Consider the following 25578-nt stretch of genomic DNA (forward strand, 5'->3'; position numbering starts at 1 on the left):
AAAGTTTGGTTAGGCTGTGGAATTAGACTGATAGTGAAAGAAGTCAGGATAGATAGTTGCTTAAATTTATTATTATTATTATTATTATTATTATTATTATTATTATTATTATTATTATTATTATTATTATTATTATTATTATTATTAACTAGCACGTATAAAGTAAAATAAGAGTAAAAGAGCATATTTAGTTGAAATATTTCGCAGATGTTGTGTCAAAAGCATCACCAAGCACAGTATTGCCAAATATGCATCAACTGTTAATGACTGTTTACGATGCAAAGCAATTCGTGAAGCAAAATCCGTATGGTATGAGATTAACAAAGTCTTAGTTCACCTTCATGTCCCACTGACCCCAACCATTACTTGATTCGTTCCAGATCTCTGTCAAGGAATTTCAGAAAAAAAAACAACTGCAATAGGAGTAATATTATCTGCATACTGTCCTGTCTTATTCTCTACGCCAGCAATCATATCCCAGGAAAGGAAAAAAAAGAAAAAACGATGACCCCCAGACGTGATATAAATCCAGTAGGTTTGTGAGGATCTTGTGAAGGAAGCTGAAGGGCTGGTAGTTGAGGGATTGGGGACCAAGTATAACGTCGTTCTGTATCTTAGTGAAAAAAGTAGAAAACACGAACATTTTGCTTGGACGTCGTAGTCCATTACCTTGATAATATAGCTGGCCATCAGCCAAGTAGTAAGGCTGTCGTCATGAAACAAGAACGTCTTTTCTTAATTTAGTGTAACTTCCCTAGACTATCATATCGAGATTCCACACGACATGCCACATGTACATTAATTCCGTAGCCATTAGATAATAGTTGCTTGTAAAATTCTGTTACACGGACTGAAAGCCTACCAAGGGGCATAGGGTTTTTTTGCTGCAGTTGAACTCAGAAAAAAGTGCTCCGTGTTTCATCCGCTTGTCAGAGAGCCGAATACAAGGGAACATACAGCAGTGGAACACTGATTCGCAAAGCGAATGCTTGTCAAAGCGATAAACAGTATAAATAAGCTGTAATACAAATTTAATTAATTGTGTAATACGACAGTCTAGCAACTTTGCACAATAAAAGTCTCGTCATGATAAAGACTGACAGTTGAGATAAACCGAATAATAAGGACTCACTTAAGCAGCTTGTTAAGTCTGGCCAGGATACACACATTGCGAAAGTCTGATTTCATTGCATTATTACAACCTGACAAGTTCTTTTACGACAGAACGAAGCAGATTGGAGAAATTCTTCCTGAGATTTAACCCTGCAGATGAATTTAAGTCTTGTAAAGAAAGTCTTACACTTTAGTAGGATCCAGTTAAGTAGCTTGGCGCTCTTCTAAGTATAATACAGCAAACAGCTTGGGAAAAGTAAAACCCCGAACAAGATGCAGCCTCAGAAATTTAAACCTTATTAACTGATTGGTAACGCTGGATCGAATACATCTTGAAAACCACACGAAAGTCCTTTATAGACAAATCCGAGAAGTGTGGTGAATGTTTGGTTAGCATACAGTTTAACCAGACCACTGAGCTGATTAACAGCTCTCCTAGGGCTGGCCCGGAGGATTAGATTTATTTTACGTGGCTAAGAGCCAACTGGTTACTTAACAACGTGACCTACAGCTTATTGTGGAATCCGAACCACATTATGACGAGAAATGGATTTCTATTACCAGAAATAAATTCCTCTAATGCTTCATTGGCCGGTCGGAGAATCGAACGCTGGGCCAACAGCGTGCTAGCCGAGAGCTCTACCCACCCCTCCAATGTAGAACTGGTTAGCATACATTCATATGGTTTTGTGAACAGCATTGATGATAAATATTATAGTCAAATAATTTAGCGAAAAGCAGTCGTACAACCTGATTTAGGCCAGCTGGCATTTACAAAAGTTAGGTATACCTTAGTTTTACCAGACCACTGAGCTGATTAACAGCTCTCCTAGGGCTGGTCCGAAGGATTAGACTTATTTTACGTGGCTAAGAACCAATTGGTTACCAACTGGTTACCTAGCAACGGGACCTACAGCTTATTGTGGAATCCGAACCACATTATAGCGAGATATGAATTTCTGTCACCAGAAATAAATGCACTTACAAAGCCTGTGCGGGATACCATTAACTAGTTTTGGGAAGATTTGGTTAGAACGAAGTCTAAAACTTAAATGATGTAGCATTACTGGCTGGACAAAGTCGATTAGATAAGTAAAAGTTCGGATAACGGTCAGTCGAATAATTTAGTGAAAGCCTGTCACAACTGTGCTGATGTGAAAGTATGATTGTAGATCAATTTTACAACCAAGAGTTTACTTGAAAATTCATAGGTGAACTTTGCCCTCGTCATGAATAATTCATTTCTTTACATAAAGTCTCAAAAATTTTCATCTTTAATTGCACAGTATTATCAGTTTAAAAAGAAACTCGAATAATGATTACCAAAGAGTAGCAGTACAAACGTAGCATACGCAAACTAATATTCAAACATTCTCTCCCACTTGAATGAGTAGGAGGATTACTCCTAGGAGTAAATGTATTGTTTGCATGTCACTCCACATGTCGATATATGTCAGTATACAAATATAAATGCAAACACGTTCAGGGGCGTCATTTAGGGGGGGCTGGGGGTGAGCAACTGCCCCCCCAAGACTCAAGTTGCCCCACCCCAGCCTCAACTTGCCCCCCCTCACCCCACCAAGCCCCAAGAAGTAACAGCAGCTGGTTTTCCATTATTCCTTCCGAAATTCAAATGTGTCATCACATTAAGTTATATCTTTCTATCTATTTTATATTAAAAAAAAAACCAGGTGATTAGGCTCGCTTAGCTTGCCAAACCGCCTTTGCCCCCCCCCATCAAAAATCTGAAATGACGCCCCTGAACACGTTATTTTTAATATATATACATTATATTATATATATATATATATATATATATACATACATATATATATACATATATACATACATACATACATATATATATATATATATATATATATATATACATACATACATACATATATATATATAACAATTTCATAAATTTTAGCTTTACAAATGAAAAAAAAAAAGCATACGTACTTGTACTGTAAGCATGCATACTTATATCACAAGAGAAGTCTCATTTACCTCCATATTTGAGAAAGTAGTGTATCTTCAGAGGAAGAAGTTTCTTGTTAATTTTCGGAGCCATGGCATTGAGTCACACTCGATAAAACCATAGACACGTTTTCCTGAAAGAGTAAAAAAAGGAATTTAGTCAACAATTCTTGTAGGATGTAGTGAATAAATGCAATAGGGACAGGCATAAATACTGCATAAATCTCCTACCAGAAACACAACAGCAACAGAACCAATAACGTTGATCAAGCACATAAACCTACGGATATTGCTACTATTATTTCATTGTAGTCGTCCCTATGATATTATTATTACTATATATACAGTATGTAATACTTGTCATGCTAACTCCAACAGCGCCGCATAAAATTTTACAATACAAGAGTATGGCACTTTATGCATTTAAAGATTTCCTAAAATGATTAGAATAAAATATTTTATCATGAAGGTTTCTACCGGTCTTTCATTATTTTGAAGAGTTAGATATCAGAATTTCATGAATGGCTTAAAAGCAAGCCTATAACCTCTAGTAGTGTTAGTAATAGTAATACAGGCACTAATAATAATAATAATAATACTAATAATAATAATAATAATAATAATAATAATAATTAATAATGTTAAGAAGAAGAGAATGGTTTTCAAATGTATCTGACCTTGGGAGACAATGCAAGGTGACGACCTGAGATGATCAGATAAACATTTTTCTTCTTGGCCACAACAATCTAAACATTATAAAGGACAAACCGCGAGCATAACACGCTTAGATGGCAGACGTATACGTGTCATATTAAGGGTAGACCAAAGTCACCAACAATGCGAAGTGACGTAAACGAGTCTCTCCACGCCAGAACGTCACTCCCAGAGACCCACGAGACAGGCAAAAAAGGAAAAAAAAAAAACCCTTGCAACTGGGACTCCGTGAAATACGATCCCAAAAAACATGGCCTACGTGATGACATTTATCGGTCGGGGAGGTTCATACACGAGGTAAGGTCTCTGAGAGGCTCTGTACCCCGACGAAGGCTTTCGTTAATCACCTACAATGATGCCTGGGAGGGGAGACTCGGTGGTTAAATGACTTTCATCTGGGCACGAAACGAAATGGTGACGGCGAGGAAAAAAAAAATCCTTTGCATGCCGTTCTACTTCCATTTAAAGGCGCCATAATTCATGATTAACTTTAAACTCCTCTCCGAAACAATCTAGTTTAACTTTTCATTACTTTTATTTCATTTGATAAATTAGATCGTTAAAGTTACTGACTCACGATGGCAGTTACCTCGTAAATATTAATGAAATAAGGAGCAGCACATAATGCTTTCAGCAATTCCCTTAAAATCACCCACTTGAAGAAACAATGCTGATGAAGAATATTGCTGAATTGTTGAAAGAGAAAATTTAACCAATGAGCTGTGAATAACTTAATTTTTTTCATTGATGACAAGTTAACTGTTCGTTAGCAGTAACAACAGCAATAGCAATAAAAATAGTAATAATAATGTAAAGAAAAGAAGAGCATGAACATTAAATGGTGAAGGTACATAAATGATTATTCGAACTCACACTCCCAATCTGTCATTCTATTAAATCCTCCCGAATCTTGTAGATATGATACCAGTAAAACGACTGTTGCACAGAATGTACCGGCACTAACGAAACAAGTATTTTCATAAAAAAATTATATTTTAGAATTTCAGTATACTGAATGTCTAAGCCTTGGGATTCATATGACATTCATTGTTGAATTCTAGTATATTTTCATTACCCTGACACTAGATTAAGTCTTGACAATTACTGACGTATATTATTTGCGCGATACTGGACCAAAGGAAAAACCGTTTTTTTGCAGACACAGATGCAACTCGATTAAAAGATTACAGCGATTATTTCCTTATGAACCATTAACTGTGCGCAGGCTCTGCATCCCAGGGCAATTCCGCACTTTCAGAGTAAAATGGACCCTGTAGGGTGGATTGTGCCGTCATTGCACCTCACTTGGGGTACTGTAGGTACTTATAAAGGGTGTCTGCAGCATCCCTTCGGCCCCTTGCTGGACTTCACGTTTTAGTCCTTTATTTTACCTCTGTTCACTCTTCCTCTCTTCAGTCTTCTCTCCAGCCTCTCTAACTTCTTACTGCTGTTGTGGGGGTTTCTCCCAGTTCCACCTTTAGATCTTTGTCCTTTATCTCCTTTTGTGGATCCCTTTACCTTGCTGTTCAACCACAACTTACTTCTTTTCAGTGCATTAAGCGCTGAATGGCCGAAAGTGCTCCCAGTGCTGGGCATGACAGTCTAAATTTCATTAAATCGAATCGGAATAAAACGGAAAGTGCCGAAATGTCACAGTGTTCCTTTTGACAAAAACTGCAATAACTCGATAAACGAATGAAACCAGACACCATTTCATTGCAAAGGTGGATCATATCTGTGTCACTCAGACAAGAGTTCTTCTTATCAGTGATGTAATGAGAAAGAGCAAGGCCAAATGAGTTAGAAGAATCTATGAGTCATGTAATTTCCGAAAGCTCCTCTCGAAGATAATGGCAAGAATCAGCGGTCACCTTCACTTTAAACAGACGATCGCTTTGGTCATGGGTTCCGTTCAGGTTAATAGTAAAAATATGACGTGTTTCTGTATTATATAAGTGGCAGCTTTTCATCTGAATATACATACAAGCCTTCAGCATATATATATATATATATATATATATATATATATATATATATATATATATATATATATATATATATATATATATATAAATAAATCATACAACTTATCCACTTTGAATAGGATGGCTGGGGGATTACCATACGATTTACTTCAAGTACTTTGGGGTGAGATTCTTAGACACATGCCATTATCGACTAGGCTACTATCCACTAAAGTAGTTAGATAATTAAACACACACACAGACACACATACACATATATATATATATATATATATATATATATATATATATATATATATATATATATATATATATATGTGTGTATGTATAGAGAGAGAGAGAGAGGCGGGTATGTTTCACCATGGTCCCAATAGTAAATGATTTATTCATGAATTCGGGCGAAACCACTCCTCTAGATTACGGAACATCTTAGAATACTGATTGGTTATTCAGATAAATTGAACTCCACAACTTCAAAATTTGACTTTAAAACGTCAGTAACGTTGAACACTGGCGTACGGAAAAATGTCAAGGAAAAGAAACCACTTATATGTTGGGAGCGGGGGATTAAAGATCATGTGTCAGTATCTAGCGAAGGATAAAATATTAAGTCACTTGAAGTCGAAAATTTTGTGCATATCATTAACTGAGAGAGAGAGGAAAAGTAAATATATTATAAAATACACGGATCAAGTGTTTTTTTGAATTAGGACTGTCAAAGCCATTGCAGCCTAAAATAAATAATGTTATCGTAGTAAAATATTTCAATGAAATATTTTACTGAAATTATTTCACGAAGCTGTGACTGCAGAAGAGATACATATACACTGGTAGCAGTAATGGCTGATTAAAACCTGTGTTTGCATAACTCTTGAGCAATAAACATATACGATAAAAATTACTGCTTACATATGTTACGCAAGTAGAAGTGCATCACTGTATACATAAAAATATATGCTATATGCACTAAGTTTCTCCATTATTTTTGAAAGGATGAAACAAGAGGAATATACACGGAATAACCTTGTAAGGGATAAAGCACACATCATTACTTTAACAAAAGAAAAATAGCCCACTCATCGCTCTTTTAATAAAAAAGAGATAAACGGCAAGAAAAGAGATGTCACGTCAAGAGTCGGAGCAGACGTCCCTGACCCAAAAAACTACAAAGGGTTCCTTAATGGAACAGAAATTGTTTATAAACCTCCTCAGTTGCTGTGCTACCTTAGGGCTTCAGACAGCGCCATCAAGGGCAGGCATTATTGTTCAGTATTTTAGGATCTCTTAGGTAAAGGTAAAGCCTTGTTTTAGCATCTCTCTTGCTCTCTCTCTCTCTTTCTCTTCCTGTCTCTCTCCGTAAATCAATATTTTTTCAGCTTGGATCCGCTGCTGCCTGCTTTCTTCTCCCGGAAGTTCCCGAAGGGGCGCGGAAAAGGTTGGCTTGGAAGTCCATCTGAATGCAGAGTCCGTAAAAGTTATTCGGTGTTGTGTGCTTGGGCAGTATCTTGTTAAGGAACTTTTGGTAAAATCCTTAACCTCTCTCTCTCTCTCTCTGTATATATATATATATATATATATATATATATATATATATATATATATATATATATATATATATTTGTGTTCAGTGTATTTATCATTCATATAAACTGTATATACAGTATATATATGTGTGTGTGTGTACATACACACACACACACATATATATATGAATGGTGAATATTAAAAAGTTGGACAAAGGAGCTGAGAAAAGACCTAATTGATTTATAAAGTGTATGCGGCAGTATTGTGGAGAAAGTGAAGTGCAGTTGAGCAACAGACCAAGATCTGCAGGGAAAGTCTGGATGAAGGAGAGGTTTCTAAAGGAGATAGTCAGAATTGCAAGCACGTAACATTGCACGGTATATAAGGAAAAATGTATCGGCTTTATGATAAGATAAGACGGTATCAGAGGGCTTGTGATGTTGAAGAGCAGATCGCCTAAGGATGCTGTGTATGGATTAATTGTTAAGTGTTAGATACGGCGTTTACGAATAAAGGGAGAGTGGCATGAAGAATAACTGGCTCTTGGCTAACTGTGAAAGAATTGACAGAATAACGACGCCGAGGACGTTGAGAATGTATGTTATGGAGGAAAGGTTTTCGCGAGCGAGCACGAATTATGATGAAGGAGAAACTTGTGAAAAAAAAAATTAGGAGAATTTCTAAGTAAAAATTAGAACATTATTTCCCCATTGTTATTCAATAAAGATGCAGTAATTAAAGAAGCCACGGAAAGGATAAGAATCAGAAGAGGAAGTACGAATGAGAATAGGAGTTGCGAATAGAACATGGAGTGGGTGACATTTGCTCATTTTATGGTGCTAGCAGGTGATAGCAGGCAGCTTGCATAGATCTGTAAGATTAGTAAGGAGAAAGTGAATGTTGGGAAGAGAACAATCACTAAATGTTCAACAGACTCTCAAGTGCGTACCCCTTGTATACTCTTAATTCTGATTCAGGTATCCATCTCACGATTAAATTTTGGAAAAGCAAGACCACCTCCAAAAGCTATCTCTGGCTAACGTGAATGTGATTTATGAAAATCACTAAAGTTATCTGTCTTGGGCGAAATTCGTTCATCAGATAAAACTGGTACCGGAATAGCAGACCATCAATATTTCTGCAAATGTGAGTGAAAGGAAAATGAGCTGAATCTCTGGTATTCCGTGTTTTGAGAACACAAACAGGTTGGGTCTTACGTTGGACCGTTATATGCTTTAAATGCGCAACAATTGAAAATCTTAATTTCACATCATTTATCAACACCTAAGTGAAATTTACGAGGTGAGGCAAAATAATCGAACTTTCCCGACAGTATGACTAATGGTTAGCTGCGCGTAATTTCCAGTAGCAGAACATATATATATATATATATATATATATATATATATATATATATATATATATATATATATATATATATATATATATATATATATATATATATATAATATATATATATATGATATATATTTTGTCACAGGTGAAAAAAAAAATGAAATCTCTTCCCCTAAGCGAACCTCCTTATCGATCTTGATATGTGTACCAAACAGAATTTAATATTATATATAGCTCAGTTACTGAATTTGCCAGACAGTGATAAATGCCATGCATTGAATGCAAGCTGATTTATGCCCTGCGCACGGCGTGCCAGCAACACCGTTTCACTTGACAAAGGCGTCCCATATGCCCGCCCTTATGTGCTTCATAAACACATGAATATAGCTTTTGTGTCGTATTCACTTAAACAGTTGGCAACGTGTTTTTACTCACAGATAATCTGTTACGGAATTATTTGCCAGTGTTCTGTATACACCAACAACATACGATAAATGAATGTCCAGGCATACTTTAATAACGTTCGGCATTTGTACAAATTGACAGATTTGTTGGGAGATCATGGCGCCGAAGCTGTTGTGTGAAGTGACGGCAAAGAGAAAAGATCCATCATTATAGGAGATTTGGCTACATTACTCTTGACCTATATCCCGCAGGTCATTTTCACGTACGTCTATGTGCTCTCTCTTTTTTAACTGGCTCCTTTTATCTCGCTCGATTGGGTTTATTGTTAACCGTATGATCTAATAAATGGAGCGATTTTCTTTTCTCTTCAGCCCTAACCGGCTTTCGCTCTTTACTTTTCCCCTCCAAAAAGGAATATTGGATAAGTACATCTGAAATGTGACTGCGATTTTTTCTGCTTTATAACACACTGGGCTGGAAATTTCCGCATGAAGCGGGAATGGCGCGGAGTAATAATACGTTAAGTGCGTGATAAAGGCAACACTAAGTTCTGTGCTTCACGTGGCACAGCCTTCACGACAGCAGTCTGAAGATTCCTTGCCCAAGAAACAGATAAATAGCTCGAGCTTTGCAATGGCTTAGGTTAGTGATCACGACTTACAGTTTTACGATATTGGTAAAGATCCGTCGATAACAATGTTGCTGTAACGCCTGCCTACTAAACCCTTTGTCAGGCATTCTGTCAGATGGTCTCGTAGTCTTCACTTACCATCATTTTAAGTGAAAAACATTCTGAGGTCTTCATGGCAATGCTCTTAAAACCTGATTGGATATACGATGAGTAGCGCGGATTACCCGTCACTGACACTAATGGCAGATGACCAACGATTTCAATCTCTTGTAAGATTTCGCCAGAATCAAGGAGCGGTCATTATTCAATCTCACTGAACGGCAACTGGCATTGGCATCAAGTGCCATCTACCATCTGTTCTGCCATTTTGAGAGGGTCAGCCTAGTTGTAATTAAAGTCGCATCTTTTGGCTGTGTCTTACTGAAACGAAAGAGAAAATGAAAAGACGCCCTTGTTTTAGCATTAAAATATTTCATTAACTTTATTGGATGAAAAGAAATAATTACGGGGTGGCATGACCCTTTTTCTTCAGTCTCTGGGAAGGAAAGGAGGCGAATATCAAACGCTCTTAGGCTCAGTCAAATCCCGAAGCTATTTCATTTGAGTGCAATTTCTAAAAAAGTTTAAAAGATAGCATGTTTACAAGTCCGGTACATTGCAAAGTTTCAACACTGACGTCAAAACAGATTTGTTTTTTCATACTTATTTTTGACGCTAATCTCTGTTTTGACTCGATTTACTTGAGAACTATCAAACAATAAACCCTTGTTTGGAGTTAAACAGAATCGGTTGTGAAACAGCTGAGATCATCGCAAGCAAACCAGGGAGAGCAAGACACGAAGGGACAAACACTAACAGTACTTATACCAATCATTACTGTTTATGGCTGCTCCAAGAAGCTTTTTCAGCTCGACTGCTTACTGTAAGGGGCCATCAAATCTGAAGACTTGATAAGCGTACTTTTGGCGATTGAAATAAATTTATCTCTTCGCTGCTTACGGTTTTGCCGCCGTTTTTATGACGTCTTTACGTCAGTCGTTTGTATTTACAAAGAAGATTACTGCTGCCAGTAAAGAACAGCGATAAAACAATCTCTCGAAGGCATGATTCAGGCTGTGTCTTAGAAGATGCGCCATTACGCAAGAGCTTCTTGAAATTTGAAACCCATCAGAAATTTGAGGGGCGGAGCATTTGACGAATAAATCATATGCCCAGAGGAAGGCCTTAATTTTCTTTAATGACCGTAAAGATATAATGATACGGAGGAAGAAGAGCCTAATGAGAATGGTGAGGTAAGTTGTTCGGAAAACTTTTGTGAAACCAATATACACTGTGTATATATATATATATATATATATATATATATATATATATATATATATATATATATATAGAGAGAGAGAGAGAGAGAGAGAGAGAGAGAGAGAGAGAGAGAGAGAGAGAGAGAGAGAGAGAGAGATTTTACACTTTTGGGTAACAACACCAAAATTTTTCTCTGGATGTTGACATTGATTTTACAAATGTTAACTTTCTGTATTATTATTATTATTTATTATTATTATTATTATTATTATTATTATTATTATTATTATTATTATTATTTAACACGACCGCACATTCGGAAGGAAGGAGCCAAAAAGGCCATTAACTTACACAGCAAGCTCCCACAGAATGAACCTCCCATTTGAACGACATAACAGAAACGTACAGTAATATCGAAATGAAAGATGAATAAATAACGGTAAACAAACCGAACGTAAAAATTGGCTGATACAAGATTATAATATGTGAATAAGTAAATGGAGGCTACCCAAAATCAAGTGACCCTGTTTATCATCACACTGGCCGTCTGCCGAGTCTTCTCCACGCCATTTCATGCAGCATCCACATTTCTTTTGTCTCGGTAATGCTGAAGGTCAGTGACCTTCACTTCTCTTCCATCTAAAGCTACTGTTCGCCAGTCACTTTCAAATGCTCCTGCCACTGTACTTGAATTCTGTACATCGACGTTGATGATCTTTGGTGTAACGAAATTTTGCCAACCAAATCAATCGATCTGTCTCCATCTGCTTCGAGATTTTGTCCATCCTGCTGGGCCTGTTGTCGCCTACCCTTTTTACCTTCATGTGTAAATATAATCGTGGACATTTATCCCGTCATTACCATCTGTAAACACTTATTTTTCTTCTCAAATTTTTGTCGTGAGTTTTTCACACTCACTACTCAACCGAACCACTGAATTTCTCTGTCAAACAATAATCACTCTTTGTGACACTGGACTCTATTTTTTACCTGTTGCCACTTATTCAATATTTTCTTCTCATTTACTAATATGCATGACCATTCCTTCCGTTGTTCCTTCAGAACCATTTGCGCCTCTTCTCCATTTTTACAATATACTGATGCTGAAAGAGGGTTGCAAACTTTTCATCCGCTACCGGTATAAGTCAACCTTCATGCTACGTTTTAACACACTCTAGTTGAGCAAAAGTTCGTGTTTTGCATCTCATTTTCTATCTGCGTGTTAATACTTCTCACTTTTTGCTTTTACCAAAATGAAGGTCGCACAGTTCCTTAAATTCACGTCTACGCTTATGACATCGTTGTACTCAGAATCAAAACTTCCCGATTCTTCCAAAGCTACAATTTGAAAACCATTCACATTCTAATTTTCTCTCCATCCTTATTCTCTGCTGATCTCTAGATATAAAGAAAGTGATATGCAAAGCAACACACACTCATTTAGTAGGTTCTTACTGAATGCAAGAGAATGGATAATCTTTACAAATTGATAAATCTAAAAGCTCTGTATTGTACACTGCATCAAAAAAATTTTTTTAACGCTGGCACCACTGCCTTGTTTTATATATATACAGTATATATATATATATGTATATATACAATTTATATATATACCTGTATGTATGTACGTATGTATGTATACACGCACCAATAATAGAGATGACGCAATCGGTTGTAATTCAAGTACGTATTAAGGCTCTCTGTCCTGCACCCCAGACATCAGTGACCTACTTCGGACAGGCTGGTCAGTCCTTATGAAAATTTCACTAATGATAAGTGACATTTCCATTTCTATTACACGTCAATCCATCATACATCAAATCTACAGAACCGTACCACGAAACTCTCCTGCTTTGGAGGGAGACCACATCGTTATCCCAAAGAGGCTATTGCGCCTTCATGAGACGGATGACTAACGTCACATTTTACAGCTATTAATAAATCGCATACTAAATGATTCATCCGGGAAAGTCCAATATATTCCAGAAGAAACTCATCTTGATTCAAGATCCAACGGGCGTGTTCTCCGCCTCTCGATCAAATGCAAGTTGAACTGTTCCCCCCAACCAAGAGGGTTTTTTAAATCATTACGAGCCCCGACTATTTTGAAGAAGTCACGCGGTGAAGGGTACAGCCCACTCGTCTTGTGACGGCCCTGATATTCTGGCTGCAGGCGAATGCCCGGGCCCTTCGGCGCTCCAATGTCACTGGGGTCGCAGGTATTTCACCAGTATAAGTCATCTGTGGTAAAGAAGGCAAAGAATTTGGCAAGCCGCTCCTGTCAATCATGGGGAGATATGTAGACAATTCTTTTATGGCGCTGTAACGACCCAAAGCCGTACGTATCTCTATTAGATGGATTTTTCATTTTCAAGAGGTGGTGTGCATGTAAGAGGAATTAGTTCAGCGGCATATATCGTCTTATCGATCCCTCATATTTCACCAGCATTTTTTGGTGCCTCCGTTCAATTTCAGCCTTCGCAAGTTGGCATCCTTTCTCCTAGGACTATGTTTACTCTTGGCACTTCGGCTGAAACTGCAGCAAAGTAATTTCATTCCTTGAACACTGAAGGACAAACTTTGTACAGCTGTCAAAGTCTACATGGACTACTCTAAATATACAAAATAGGGAACACTCATTTGACTACAGGGGAAAGGATGTGTCTGCATGTGCGTGGATTCGACTGAAAGAAGGGAAATGCATAATACTTTTACCACGTCATTTACACGCCAATGTCGTGATCAACGTCACGCGAAAGGCAAAATTAACACGAGCATTTTCAGTCTCTTTAAAACACCAGCAATCTTGGGTTTTGGACGGATTCCAATCTCGTTCAGAATGTTGGACGCTACCTGGCGAACAGATTCATTTACTGTAGTGAAACAAGAGCTCAGCAAATCTTTTAAACCTCGAGGGTACAAAAAATGCCCTCCGTTGTCGTTCTTTCTGCACGTTGCCTCGTCACCTGTTCACATGCCATTTCGGGTTGAGATGTTTATTCCTTTTAATAAAGTGGCAGATGGCATCACTCACCGTGCGTTTTCATTTCAGTCTTGGTAACTTAAAACCACATGAACATTCGAAGAATCCATTTACATGCGAAGCATACCCACAGTCTATCAGAGGACCGTGAAAAAAGGAGTAAACATTCCATATATTTTCAACCGTGCCAAAGAAAGAGCGTCGTCTCATTCGCAAGATTTTAAAGGACAGTTTGGTTGTGGGAGGACGTTTGTTTTCTTCTTTGAGGGTCATAAGCCCAGAGATCTTATCCCTTTTATCCCATTTGTGTAAATTTGTCTGTATGGATTGGTGTAGCGCCAAGACTTTGATGACAATATGTTACGTATGGATAATAAAAAGGCACGGGGGCTCTTTCGCTACAGGTAACTACAATGTTCATCAGTTTATGCCTTCCAGAGTATATCCTCAGAACTGATGAACACTGTAGTTACCTGTAGCGAAAGAGCCCTCGTGCTTTCTTATTATGCATATATAACATATTGTCATCAAAGCCTTGGCGCTACACCAATCCATACAGCCAAATTTACACAAATGGGATAAAAGGGATAAGATCTCTGGGCAAAAATGCTAAATCGTAAAGAGTAGGAAGATAAAAGGAGAAGGTGTTTTCAAAGTCACACAGCAAATTGAAGAGAAAAAAACTGCCCGGCAGACTGCCAAACATGGAAGAGGGTAGTTTGATTGATACGAATGTTGCAGATCCCTTTCTCTCTCCGTTTCTGAAGTCTCCAAAAGACGTTGAAGGGAAGAAAAGAGGCGAAGGAACGAAAAATAAAAGTCCACAAGTATCATTTTACAGTCCTTGAAGTCTTGTGCATAAATGCTGAACCGGTCTTAAGTACAGGATGTGTACGCTATGAAGATGCAATATTTGGTCGTTCCGTTTACCACTTCAAGGTAATACTAGAAAAAGAGGAAGTGTGCAGTGAAAGCCTTCAAACATTGAAACAAAGATTTTTGGAGTGAAGAAGCTAAAAATAAATTGAATATGTCGTCTGATTAGATTACATAGTCTATGTTTTGAGTACCAGGACACGTAATGATCCAGATATGAGCAAATATTTGGCACAAATATTTGGCAGAAATACAAGCCTGTCTGTGTCTACTCTCACCCCAGTTATACAATAAACTCATTTGATCTCTTGCTTTATGACATCCAATATTTACTCGTTTATATTTCCTTAAAACGAATGCAGTTCATCAAAAACTAATGTGAATCCAGTCGAGACTGATACAAAATGTTGTTAAAAATGGAAAATTGAGGTCTGTTTTTTCATGAGGGCCAGAAAGAAGAAACCCGGTTTTATCAAATAATGTTTCCTGTTATAAATTTTCCTCTTTAATAATCAAACGGCCTTATAAAAGTATGGGTGCATGAGTCCCTCCTTATATAAACGCGTTCAGAGCTTTTAAATAGAAAATTGAATAAAAATCCATGCGAGCCAACTATTGGTAAGGAAGAGGAGGAAACTGCACGCCAGAGCGTGTTACATTCCTGCAGTGTTTGCATTAACGATTTTAATATTCATGAAGATTAGAGAAACTTCTTGGCGACATTTTGATATACAAATCCTTCTTAACGAAGTCAGGAAACGAAAAATCGACTTTTCGTCGAAAACATGCGGAATATTTATAAAAAAAATGCTGGTAATTCGCGAGCCAGAATCTTGCAGCAATCGAACACCAAGTGCCGGACCTTGATCTTGTTTAGATTACGCCGGAATCCTACTTTTTTTTTTCTCTCTCTAAATCAGCTCACGTGTGTGAAACCCATTCGGTGACAATTCACATTTTCGGGACCTGCTGAATCACTGATATTAAAGGATGCAAAACCACAACGGTCTGAATTTCGAAAGTACTTCTAATTTACGTTTTGTTTCAGTCAAGGAATTTCCTGTCCTTTCCGCGTGTCGATTAGTGTCGTCAGTGGTACCGTGATCCCAAAATAACTGATTCATGTTATCAATGGATATACGATCTCATTTGCGTGTCGGGGGTGGGGCCCACTCTTAAAGGATTAGGTTCTACCTTCAAAGAAGGTCTTATTCGCAAAATTTCTAGCTTTACAATCTTATATAATTATATTTAAGTATACTAATGTGTCAGGTTTACATTTCTGTAGCATATATATATATATATATATATATATATATATATATATATATATATATATATATATATATATATATATATATATATAGATAGAGATAGAGAGAGAGAGAGAGAGAGAGAGAGAGAGAGAGAGAGAGAGAGAGAGAGAGAGAGAGAGCCACTGCTTCTAATTGCATTTATATTATCGGAATATTTAATTCTTTCGGAACGAGTTAATAATTTAGCCCAGTCAATCAATTTAAAATAACGAGTATTTTTGCCAAAATAAATTTTAGTTTTAAAAGTGAATTTTTCCTGTTAACTTCGAACATTTATTTCGTGACAAACAGGATGACATATTTCTGATGCACCTTCATCATGTCAAATAGGAAGTGGGATGTCTCGCTCCTTGCCGTTGTATCACCTAACAAATTTTATAACAACTTGCGACTTCGGCGATGTGGCATTGGAAACATGCGTGACACACACCGTGAAGTTTATATGATAAACTGAATGGTTGAAAAGGTAACAGGAGCACCTTCGGGATATGCAATCCTGATATACCGATGTTTAATGAGCTTATAGGTGAGAACGTAACGCCTTCGTGTCATCGTTACTGGATAACTTTGAAGGATACTAATAAAGAATGACCTTGTAGCTTCCTTTACGGCTGTATAGCAGAAGTGAAGACCGTGAGTCTTGATCAGAGTTTGGGTCATAATTTGTAGTTCGCACGCAGCTCTTCCGGAATGAACCGGAGCGTCCATTTGTTGACGAAAGTGCCAAGTGGACTTTGCATATTCCTTATTCTTCTTCACCACTTTGCTTTTTCTCTCCGACACCTTACTCCTTCGGTCGTTTCTCATCTCCCTGGATAAACCTTGTGTTTTCCCACGAAGGTACGCATGTTTAATGATGATACTGTATTAAAATAACGCCGTAAAATCTTAAGTACATCCTGAGATGGGATGTTTCACGAGCATAAGTTTGCCTCGGAACACTTGTGGTGCCAGGATCTTCTTTGGCGTTTAAACAAACAGTACATGAGACAGTTTTATAAGTGTTTATTTACAGCTTCACTTCACAACGTTTTATCCCGTTAAGTCTTCATTTTCTTCATCATCTACCAACATATGAAATAACCAGAAAAAGAGAAAATATACATTTTCTCACACTAAACCAGGATCTCGCTTTGCTCATTGGCTGAAATTTAATGAACGCCAAAATATATCGCCCCTAAACATTGATAATGAAACGTCTAAAATAATTTAACTTCCACAAACGACAATAACGCCTAGTGTGGTTATGAAATTAAGGATTGGTTAATAAATATCAGCTCAGGATAACAATGAATACCTCGACCGAACAAACATTCTAGATTACAATGAATGTAAACAAGCCCTTAAGGCGACGAGATAATAAGAAATAGTCCGAGGTAACCTTGACTTTTGGAAGGTCATCTGAACTACAATTTGACAGACAGGAGATATCAATTTGGTTTTTTTTCTCAGTTAATGGTTTCGCTGCCAGAAACATTCATGCACCATTTCAACCGATATTTTTGTTTGTCTTAAGAGCAATCAAGTAAATTCTAAATAAAATGAAACTTGGGGTTACAATCAAATCCACACTTGAAATGAAATTTTAAGCTGAGCCCAACATCAAACCTACGACTCCCTAAAAGCGTAGTTGGCATGGATATTTATTTTCATAGCAATAATTTATCAAATTCGCAAAAGCTGTATTTACGCTGCAACATTTGAAAAGTAAACAGCTGAGCAGCTGTTGCTATTTCTAAAGCTGACATACCCTGAATTAGTGAATTAGGAATACTTCGTAACCCATTTGTTCACCACGGGGCAAGATCTAATGCATCACAAGGTTAAAATAAGACAGTACCGTAGAATGTAACTAGTTCTTGTTTTTCTTATAGCATACAAACATACATAAACACACACTGGGCAAATATATAAAGAGATTGCAAGGTTTGAATCTTGGTCTTGGTCAGGGTAGGAGTACTTACTATTTAATTTACTGTAGGTGTAAGTTATTCCCAAAAGTAAAATGAATTTGATTTAAATGCATTATATATATATATATATATATATATATATATATATATATATATATATATATATATATATATATATATATATATTATATATGTGTGTGCGTGCATGTATACATGTATGTGCATATATAAAGTATATCTTAATAATGATAAAACTACTATTACGAAAAACAGATAAGTTCCAGCTGCTCCGCTGCAAATAATGATGTATGACAGCTTTACCGACTGCACCGGCCATAGGAACAATATCGATTAGAAACTCGATGTCCTCTCCGTGCAAAATGTCACTTTATGCAAATGAGGCATGGTGAAGCTGATAATCATTTTCATATCTATCAAACCTCCTAATAATATCCACAAATTTGGCAATTACTGCCTATTTTTTGTTCATGTAGGCATAAATTAATGTTGGCAGAAATGAGATTTACGAAAAGGTAGACAGTGTTGAGGCCGCAGGTCTAAATTATTGGAGAAGGAGTCGAGCTGATAACACCAGAGGAAATGGGACGAAGTTTCGAATGAAGAAGAAGCACATCGACAGAGCAAACTTCGCCAAAGAGCTATTTATACACGAAGAACAGTATTAGGCACCAGTTCCTGTCTGGGAAAAGACTACGCCTTTGGCTTAAATAACCATTGTTTGCTTAGACATATACGTGCGTGCAAGAGTTCACTGCTTTAGGTCGCAAAGTTACATGTTAGATGTGATTCAATCACATTCTTTGTTAAGCGAGTGCTAGAATGAAGAAGTAAAATATAGGAAATAATACAATTAAAGTTAAATATAGAAATCAATAGTTGTTAGTAACGGGTTCTAGGCTAATATCTTTTCGAATGCTCCGTTGGATGAAAATGATATGAATGTGGCTATGTATTTCAGGCCAATCACAAGACTAATGCATCATGAATCAAGGTTTCATTCATTCAGGTTTGTGTTTTACCTATTGCCACCTTATTATAGAAGTAGGAACGAGTCAAGAAGAACCAATGAAAGCTAACACATGAAAAAATAAAGATAAATCTTTTCTTCAGGCGGATAAGTACTACCGATACTGATATCCGGGATTTTGTTTTGAAGGTTTAGCAAGCTCCGAATCATGCTTCTTAATTTGCAATGGTATCGCGGAAGCGGCTTATGCAAAACATTGTCACCCGCCCTTTTACGGACAGATTTAGCCTAGAGTGTCACATGACCTCCCAAGATAAATTACCTCTGCATTTATGTTTATGTTCGAAATACGGGAAAAAGCTTAAGGCAGTTGAATTTCGATATCACTGGAGATCGTGGAAATTCCAGAGAAAAATAATAAGGAAAATGAGTGAACTCTTGAAAGTGTTTGAATTATATATAGGCTACCAGATTTATTGCCTGAGTTACACATACTGTAAAGACCAGCTTTAATAGATTTCGAAGTGCAAGGAAAGTCCAATTTTCGTCTTTGGTGAGGCAAGGAAAAGAGAGCGTTTGAAAATGAGGAAGTGAAAGCGCTCAGCCGTGAGGAACGCCGCTACAAACAGGGAAAGAAGCAAATGCATCACTGTCAACTGTAATAGGGATTAAGCGATCAGGCAAGAATCTTGGAGTAATGTGAAGTAGTTAAGTCAAGAGTTTGGGTAGCGAGCTTGGCCATGCCAAATATCTCAGTAATGCCTACAGTGATAAAGTAAGATTCCTTATCAATCAATTAGTCAGTCCCACTGGTTTGCCCAGTTACGAGTGATACAAGATAACAGAAACCAAACAAATCTGGCCATTAGGGAATTATAAACAAGATAAGAAAACTCGATTCCAATTTCCATCGTAATGAAAGATGGCATGTCTGCTTCGGGGAATACCTTGATGTGGTCGGGCTTAATTCTAAATTTTCTCGGTTTTCTTTCTTAATTTCCCCCCAGCCTTTGTATTTAACCATGTTTCTTAGGTGAGGAGAGAGCGTATCGTTACCCAAATCAATCTCGGTCCCTGAGAGACATACAGGTCTGTCACTGAAAAACGTTTAAGCTTTAATAAACAGAGGAAGGCATATTAGCAAATGCGAAAAATGGGGATTGTGAAAGGCTGGTTCAAACGCTTGAGTAGTGTGTTCGCAGCTTTTGCATAACGTAAAAATAACATGAAACTTCTGGTTGAGTATTGAGTGAAGGTCGTATCTCCATTGATGAATATGTCTGATTGAAATACAAAATAACTCGAGCTACATGAAGGCGACATATAGCCTGCAATCCATCATTACTGAAAGATACGTTTAAGAAATATGCAGAACGTATTTGAGAGCAATGTTCGCAAGCCATTTACTCTACAAACTTTTCTATGCGTTGGTAGTATCCTGAAAGTTATATGTTTTATCGTAGTACAAACACGGTGCATGGCATGAAAAATAAGTACTTAGCATCACAAAAACTTTTAAACTCGAGAACACGCATGCAGACCATTGGTTTTGAGAATCTGAATGCAGGGCACGTACAATATATTGCGAAAACATCCGTTGTAACTAATATGCAGTTATGTGACTGCAAGTAGTTAAACAATTTTATAGCATCATAGGGTTACATTAATTCCTGCCATAGCACCAAGTCAAGAGGTAAAAATGCCGGGCAATTATTCATTATTTGATCGTATAACAAATTTTTTATTACGGTTGACAATATCCATCTGTATCACAGATGAAAGAGTAATTCTTGACAATCGATATGGAGTTAATTGGGAGAGCGGTTGTAACGGCTTTGGAATTTCCAAGAGATAAACGGCAATGATGCAATGCCTGTACATCCGATTAGCTCCATATGTAGAGATATTTGTGAGGAAATGCCATATTAAAATTTGGAAAAGCATAAGCTGTTATCCAATAATATTGTGAAATTACTGATAAACTTACATAAGAAAATTTACATTATGTATTTGTGCTTCTGATCTAGATCCTTTTATAGGTCCATCGAAGCAACTGATGGATGAGGTGACACACGTGTGGTGTGACAAGGCTATATTATTCATGAGAGACTCTGTGGCTTCCAGGTGCTTTTCATATATTATGAAAAAATGTATGCGCCCACGCATAAATAAAACGGGTCGTTTATTTCCGACATCACCCATAAATGTGCTTGTTCGTGTTGTTTACATAAACTAATTTACTCAACATGGCGAAAATTTTTTTGCCATTACTTATTTATTTGCCAAGAAAATTAAAATGTACAGTTTTGCATTTTTTTTATATGTTTGTGCAAACCAAGAAAGATATAATTCACATCTAATGAAATTGTTAATTATTCCATCAGTGTACGAACACCGGTCTCAAAAAGTACAGATGGGAGGGGGAAAGGAAACTGTACCTTGGTTCTCTCTCTCTCTCTCTCTGAGATAAAAATATTTATGAGTGAAATTGTATCCGAAACTTGCCATATCTAGTGACGTCAGCGCTTTGAGAACGACATAGATGAAGAGTTACCGGTTCTGCAACCAAGACCGAAAAAGGAATCCGATCAGGAGAGAAATAAAAATATCGTGTCAACAGCAACATAATCTCCTGAGACTTCGTCTGGACTGCGCTGTGAATATACCATGACATGGATCTTTCTGTCCTTTAGATACTACTGAAAGAAGAGAACTTCTCAGATTAGTGACAACCCTTGAGAATCTACAGGAATCTCAAGGTACATTAAAAATGGAAATATTTATGGACACGCTACAAGGCGTCACGAAAAGTCTGTGGCAAAGAGAATATTCGGACATCTTATAGAAGAACAAAGTGGAATAGGATGAAGTGCTCGGAAGCAGGAAAAGATGATGTGTTGATTTTAATAAAAATGGAACGATACGACAAACTAAAGCTAAACAGATTTATTGCAAACCGAATTATTTTTCTTTATAGCGTTTTGACGCAAAAATTTCCTGCATAGAAAAACAGTAATCTCAAACCTTAATTATTACCTCATCAATTAGGTGGTGCAAATGGCCAAGAGAATCAAAGCAACAAAGTTCACCAATTGCTTGGAGTCGACATGAAAAATGATCTGCAAAGCTTATAGAGGCCGCAGAATCCTTGGAAATCAACGAACTTTAACCGGAAAGGAGAACACACCCCACTGCACCTGATAACAGTGCGATAATTTAAAATTTCGGCCTCCAGATCCTCACACCATGAACCAGGCGATAACCATCCAGGCGAAAATAGAACTTGGAATTGTATTACAAAACTGCTGTGCTCAGAGAAATCTCCAATATGCAGCAAAATAGCAACATTAATGTAAATATAAATTCCCGCCGGGAATCCTGGGACTCGAGGAAAGGGAATTTGAATCTGAGCATATGGCATATTTCCATGGTTCCCATTTTGCTACCGCTTACCAAGCTTGTGACACTTCACAAATATTGGATTTCATCGGTGCGAGAGGAACAAAACCACTGAAATAATTCAGCCGTTGAAACAAACAACCAAACGCCTACATGCCAAAATCATATATTAATAAGCGAGCTTTGCTGAATTTGTTTGAAAATTGTCGAGAAAAGTTACCATGACTAATAGCCAAAATCTGTTTAATCTTGTTTTATAGCTAGAATTTATAATAATAATAAATAAAAGAGGTGATAAGTAGTAGCGCGTGATGTTAGGGAAATTTTAAATATACTTTCAGTATGTTGACTTTGGGTATATCGAATCTTCGTTTTGATTTAACTATATCTATCAAACGTTTTTATAGGGACCATTCAACACCGTACCGTTCATAGATCAAAAATACCTCGGCGGCAGTTGCGAAAGAGATAAAAAGGAGCATTTCCTTACGAATGGTATCTTCGATCAATAGGGCCCAATGTTCTCATTTAAATTCCCGAAGGTTTAAGTGCAAAACTAAGCGGCCAGGTCATCTTGATTAAAACAATAATTACTTTTGGATTTGTAATGAGCCACATTTTATTTGTATTCACGTTTACCATCGCTTTTCCCAAATGACCAAGGGCGCTAGGCAGCTATTTTTATATACTAATGCATTTATATCTTGAAACGAATCCGTACCGTGGAAATCTAATCAGATTTCTGAGTACTCAAGGACGCCAATGAAGGTATTTCATCTTTATCTCTATAACCTCTTACGTGTATCCCTGCATACGTACATACATACGTACACCTCTACCAAAGAGAACCTAACTGGGAAGGGAGAGAGAGAAAGAGGGAGAGAGAGAGAGAGAGAGATTGAGTGACTGATTAAAGTTGCATTGCGTATAATACCAGAGAGAGAGAGAGAGAGAGAGAGAGCTATAAATAAGAATTATAACCGAAATTATCAAGTCGCAATTTGGCGTCAAACGTAGTCTGGAGCCAAACTCCACAACAACGGCGCAAATAAGCTTTCTACATCACGGCATATAATATCTTGGAGCAGATACATTTTTTTCCTGCGTCATTACGATAAGAAAACTTTTTTTATTTTCAACACAGACTCGGATTCTTGAATATCGTTGTTACTCTTGACCCACAAATTTTAACTCGACTGAAAAGACCTCATGGACTAGATTTTGATATTCTCATACCCTCTTCACACAGCTCCCAACTTTAGTCCGGATCCGCCATCCAATAACAGGTCGATCCGACCCCAATGCAAGTACGTTCCCAAGTCATATCGACCTCATGTGGAAAATAATGCTGAAGTTTTTCCTCTTTATTTTTATGTCAAGGGTCTCGTTTGTGGGTGTGTGTGTGTGTGTGTGTGTGTCTAGCTTTTCGCGGGAGTGTCTAATGCAAGAGCATTTCATAAGCTGTAAAAAATCTGAACGTTTGTTCATGGTTTCATTACCATCAGAAAAACACGAACGGTATTTCAGGACGAAAAAGATAAACATAAAATAGCTAAATATTTAGAAAATTGAAACGGAATCACAGTAATACAGTAAGAACTGCTAACTTAGAGCAAAATTAAAAGTACTTTTTTTTATCTGCAAGCTCAGCTTAGGAAAGATATTGCCAACCTCTCTCCAGTTGTTGGACTAAGCGTAGACCGGTGAAAGAAATTTTGACACTTGATAAATCTATAGTAAGTCTTAGACATTATCTATTAGCATTTAGGGCAGAGAATTGGGATATACGTAAATGATGCTTCAGATTAAAACAAAAATGACACCCAAATATAGCAGAAGATTAGCAGTTACTGGTTTGTAAGCCGGTAGAGGATGTTTATCAAACCATGAAATTGGGGTGTGTTTCATTTTAAATAAACAGCAACCCTGAGCTTATGAGTTATAAGAAAATGCACAAAATGTTATTAGCTGATCTGCTAAATAACTCCATACCAGATAAGCTAAAATAAGTTCTGGGAAAAAATTATTTCTTGTCACTTCACCGGCGGCCTAGGTGATGACTGTAGCATTTTGGAAGTGAACGATGTTGGCCTCCGAGAGAATATGAATACTTCATGTTAATAATTTCATGTTAAAAAAAAAAAACACCATGGTTCTTATTTTTCAACTTTTTCAAAAGCCGTTAACCATCGCAGTTATTACTCATCACCATTTCAAAATGGAAAAATCAGATTTAAGGGAAAGTCCTGCTAAACTTTATTATTATTGGTTTGGGCATCAATTTTCAGAATTTGCGTCCTCTCCTCATTTACTGCTATATTGTCTTTTTCAAACAATGTTGAATACAATTTTTCCCAAAATTTAATTTTTCCATTTTGAAATGGCTAATGGCCCGTGAACACGCATAGAAATAATAACCATCGTGTTTTCCTAGTATAAATTGATTAACATTAATTATTCATATTTCTTTTGAAAGCCAATATCGTTCACCTCGAAAACGCTACAGTTACCGGTGATGTAACACCAAGCGGATTTTTGTTGAAAAGGCCTGATCTTGGCTAATCTCAAATGAAGTTATTTACCATTTAAGCTTGCAATATTTTGTGCTGTTATATTTCTACTAATAAGCACTTGTGTTCTATTTAAAATAAACAAACCCCAATCTCATGGTGATTAACATTTTGTACGTCATTGCATTTACACTGTTTGATAACCATTCGTTATTTATCCGGCTAAAAGACACATTAACTGCTAATCCTCGTCTATATCTGGGAGTCATGATATTTGTTTTAATGTGGAACATCATCCACATGGATCCCAATACGAATAACAGATTATGCTCCTCTGCCCGACATGCCATTATAACAGTTAATGTCTGGGCTTTACCATAGGTCTAGGTCTAGTCCAACAACTGAGGCGGTAGGTTATCTTTCCTATGTTCAGTGTTACCGTGATTGTTTTTTTAAATGTTTTATTTTCCTTTACTCTGCGTTTAAAAGAAACGATGAACCAATGTTCAGATATATATGAACTGCCGATACATAGACACACTCCCATGAAAAGTTAGACAAAAGAAAACCGCTAAATAGA

The 25578-nt window shown here is 37.0% G+C and overlaps 2 protein-coding genes across 4 annotated transcripts in view; one reads left to right on the plus strand and one right to left on the minus strand.

Moving 5' to 3' along the window:
• The window catches only part of LOC136850681 (uncharacterized), a 210535-nt gene that overhangs the window by 18960 nt on the left and 165997 nt on the right, over nucleotides 1-25578 (plus strand). The gene's annotated exons all lie outside the window — the stretch shown is intronic.
• LOC136850680 (major facilitator superfamily domain-containing protein 6-like) overlaps nucleotides 1-25578 on the minus strand; it is a 62886-nt gene that overhangs the window by 10481 nt on the left and 26827 nt on the right. For all 3 annotated transcript variants that reach the window (XM_067124477.1, XM_067124475.1, XM_067124476.1), the window contains exon 2: nucleotides 3127-3230. In XM_067124477.1, coding sequence (XP_066980578.1) covers nucleotides 3127-3190 — 64 coding nt within the window. In that variant the 5' untranslated portion in view covers nucleotides 3191-3230. The remainder of the gene's footprint in view (nucleotides 1-3126; nucleotides 3231-25578) is intronic.

Source organism: Macrobrachium rosenbergii, chromosome 22, assembly GCF_040412425.1.
Source record: "Macrobrachium rosenbergii isolate ZJJX-2024 chromosome 22, ASM4041242v1, whole genome shotgun sequence".
Taxonomy (NCBI): domain Eukaryota; kingdom Metazoa; phylum Arthropoda; class Malacostraca; order Decapoda; family Palaemonidae; genus Macrobrachium; species Macrobrachium rosenbergii.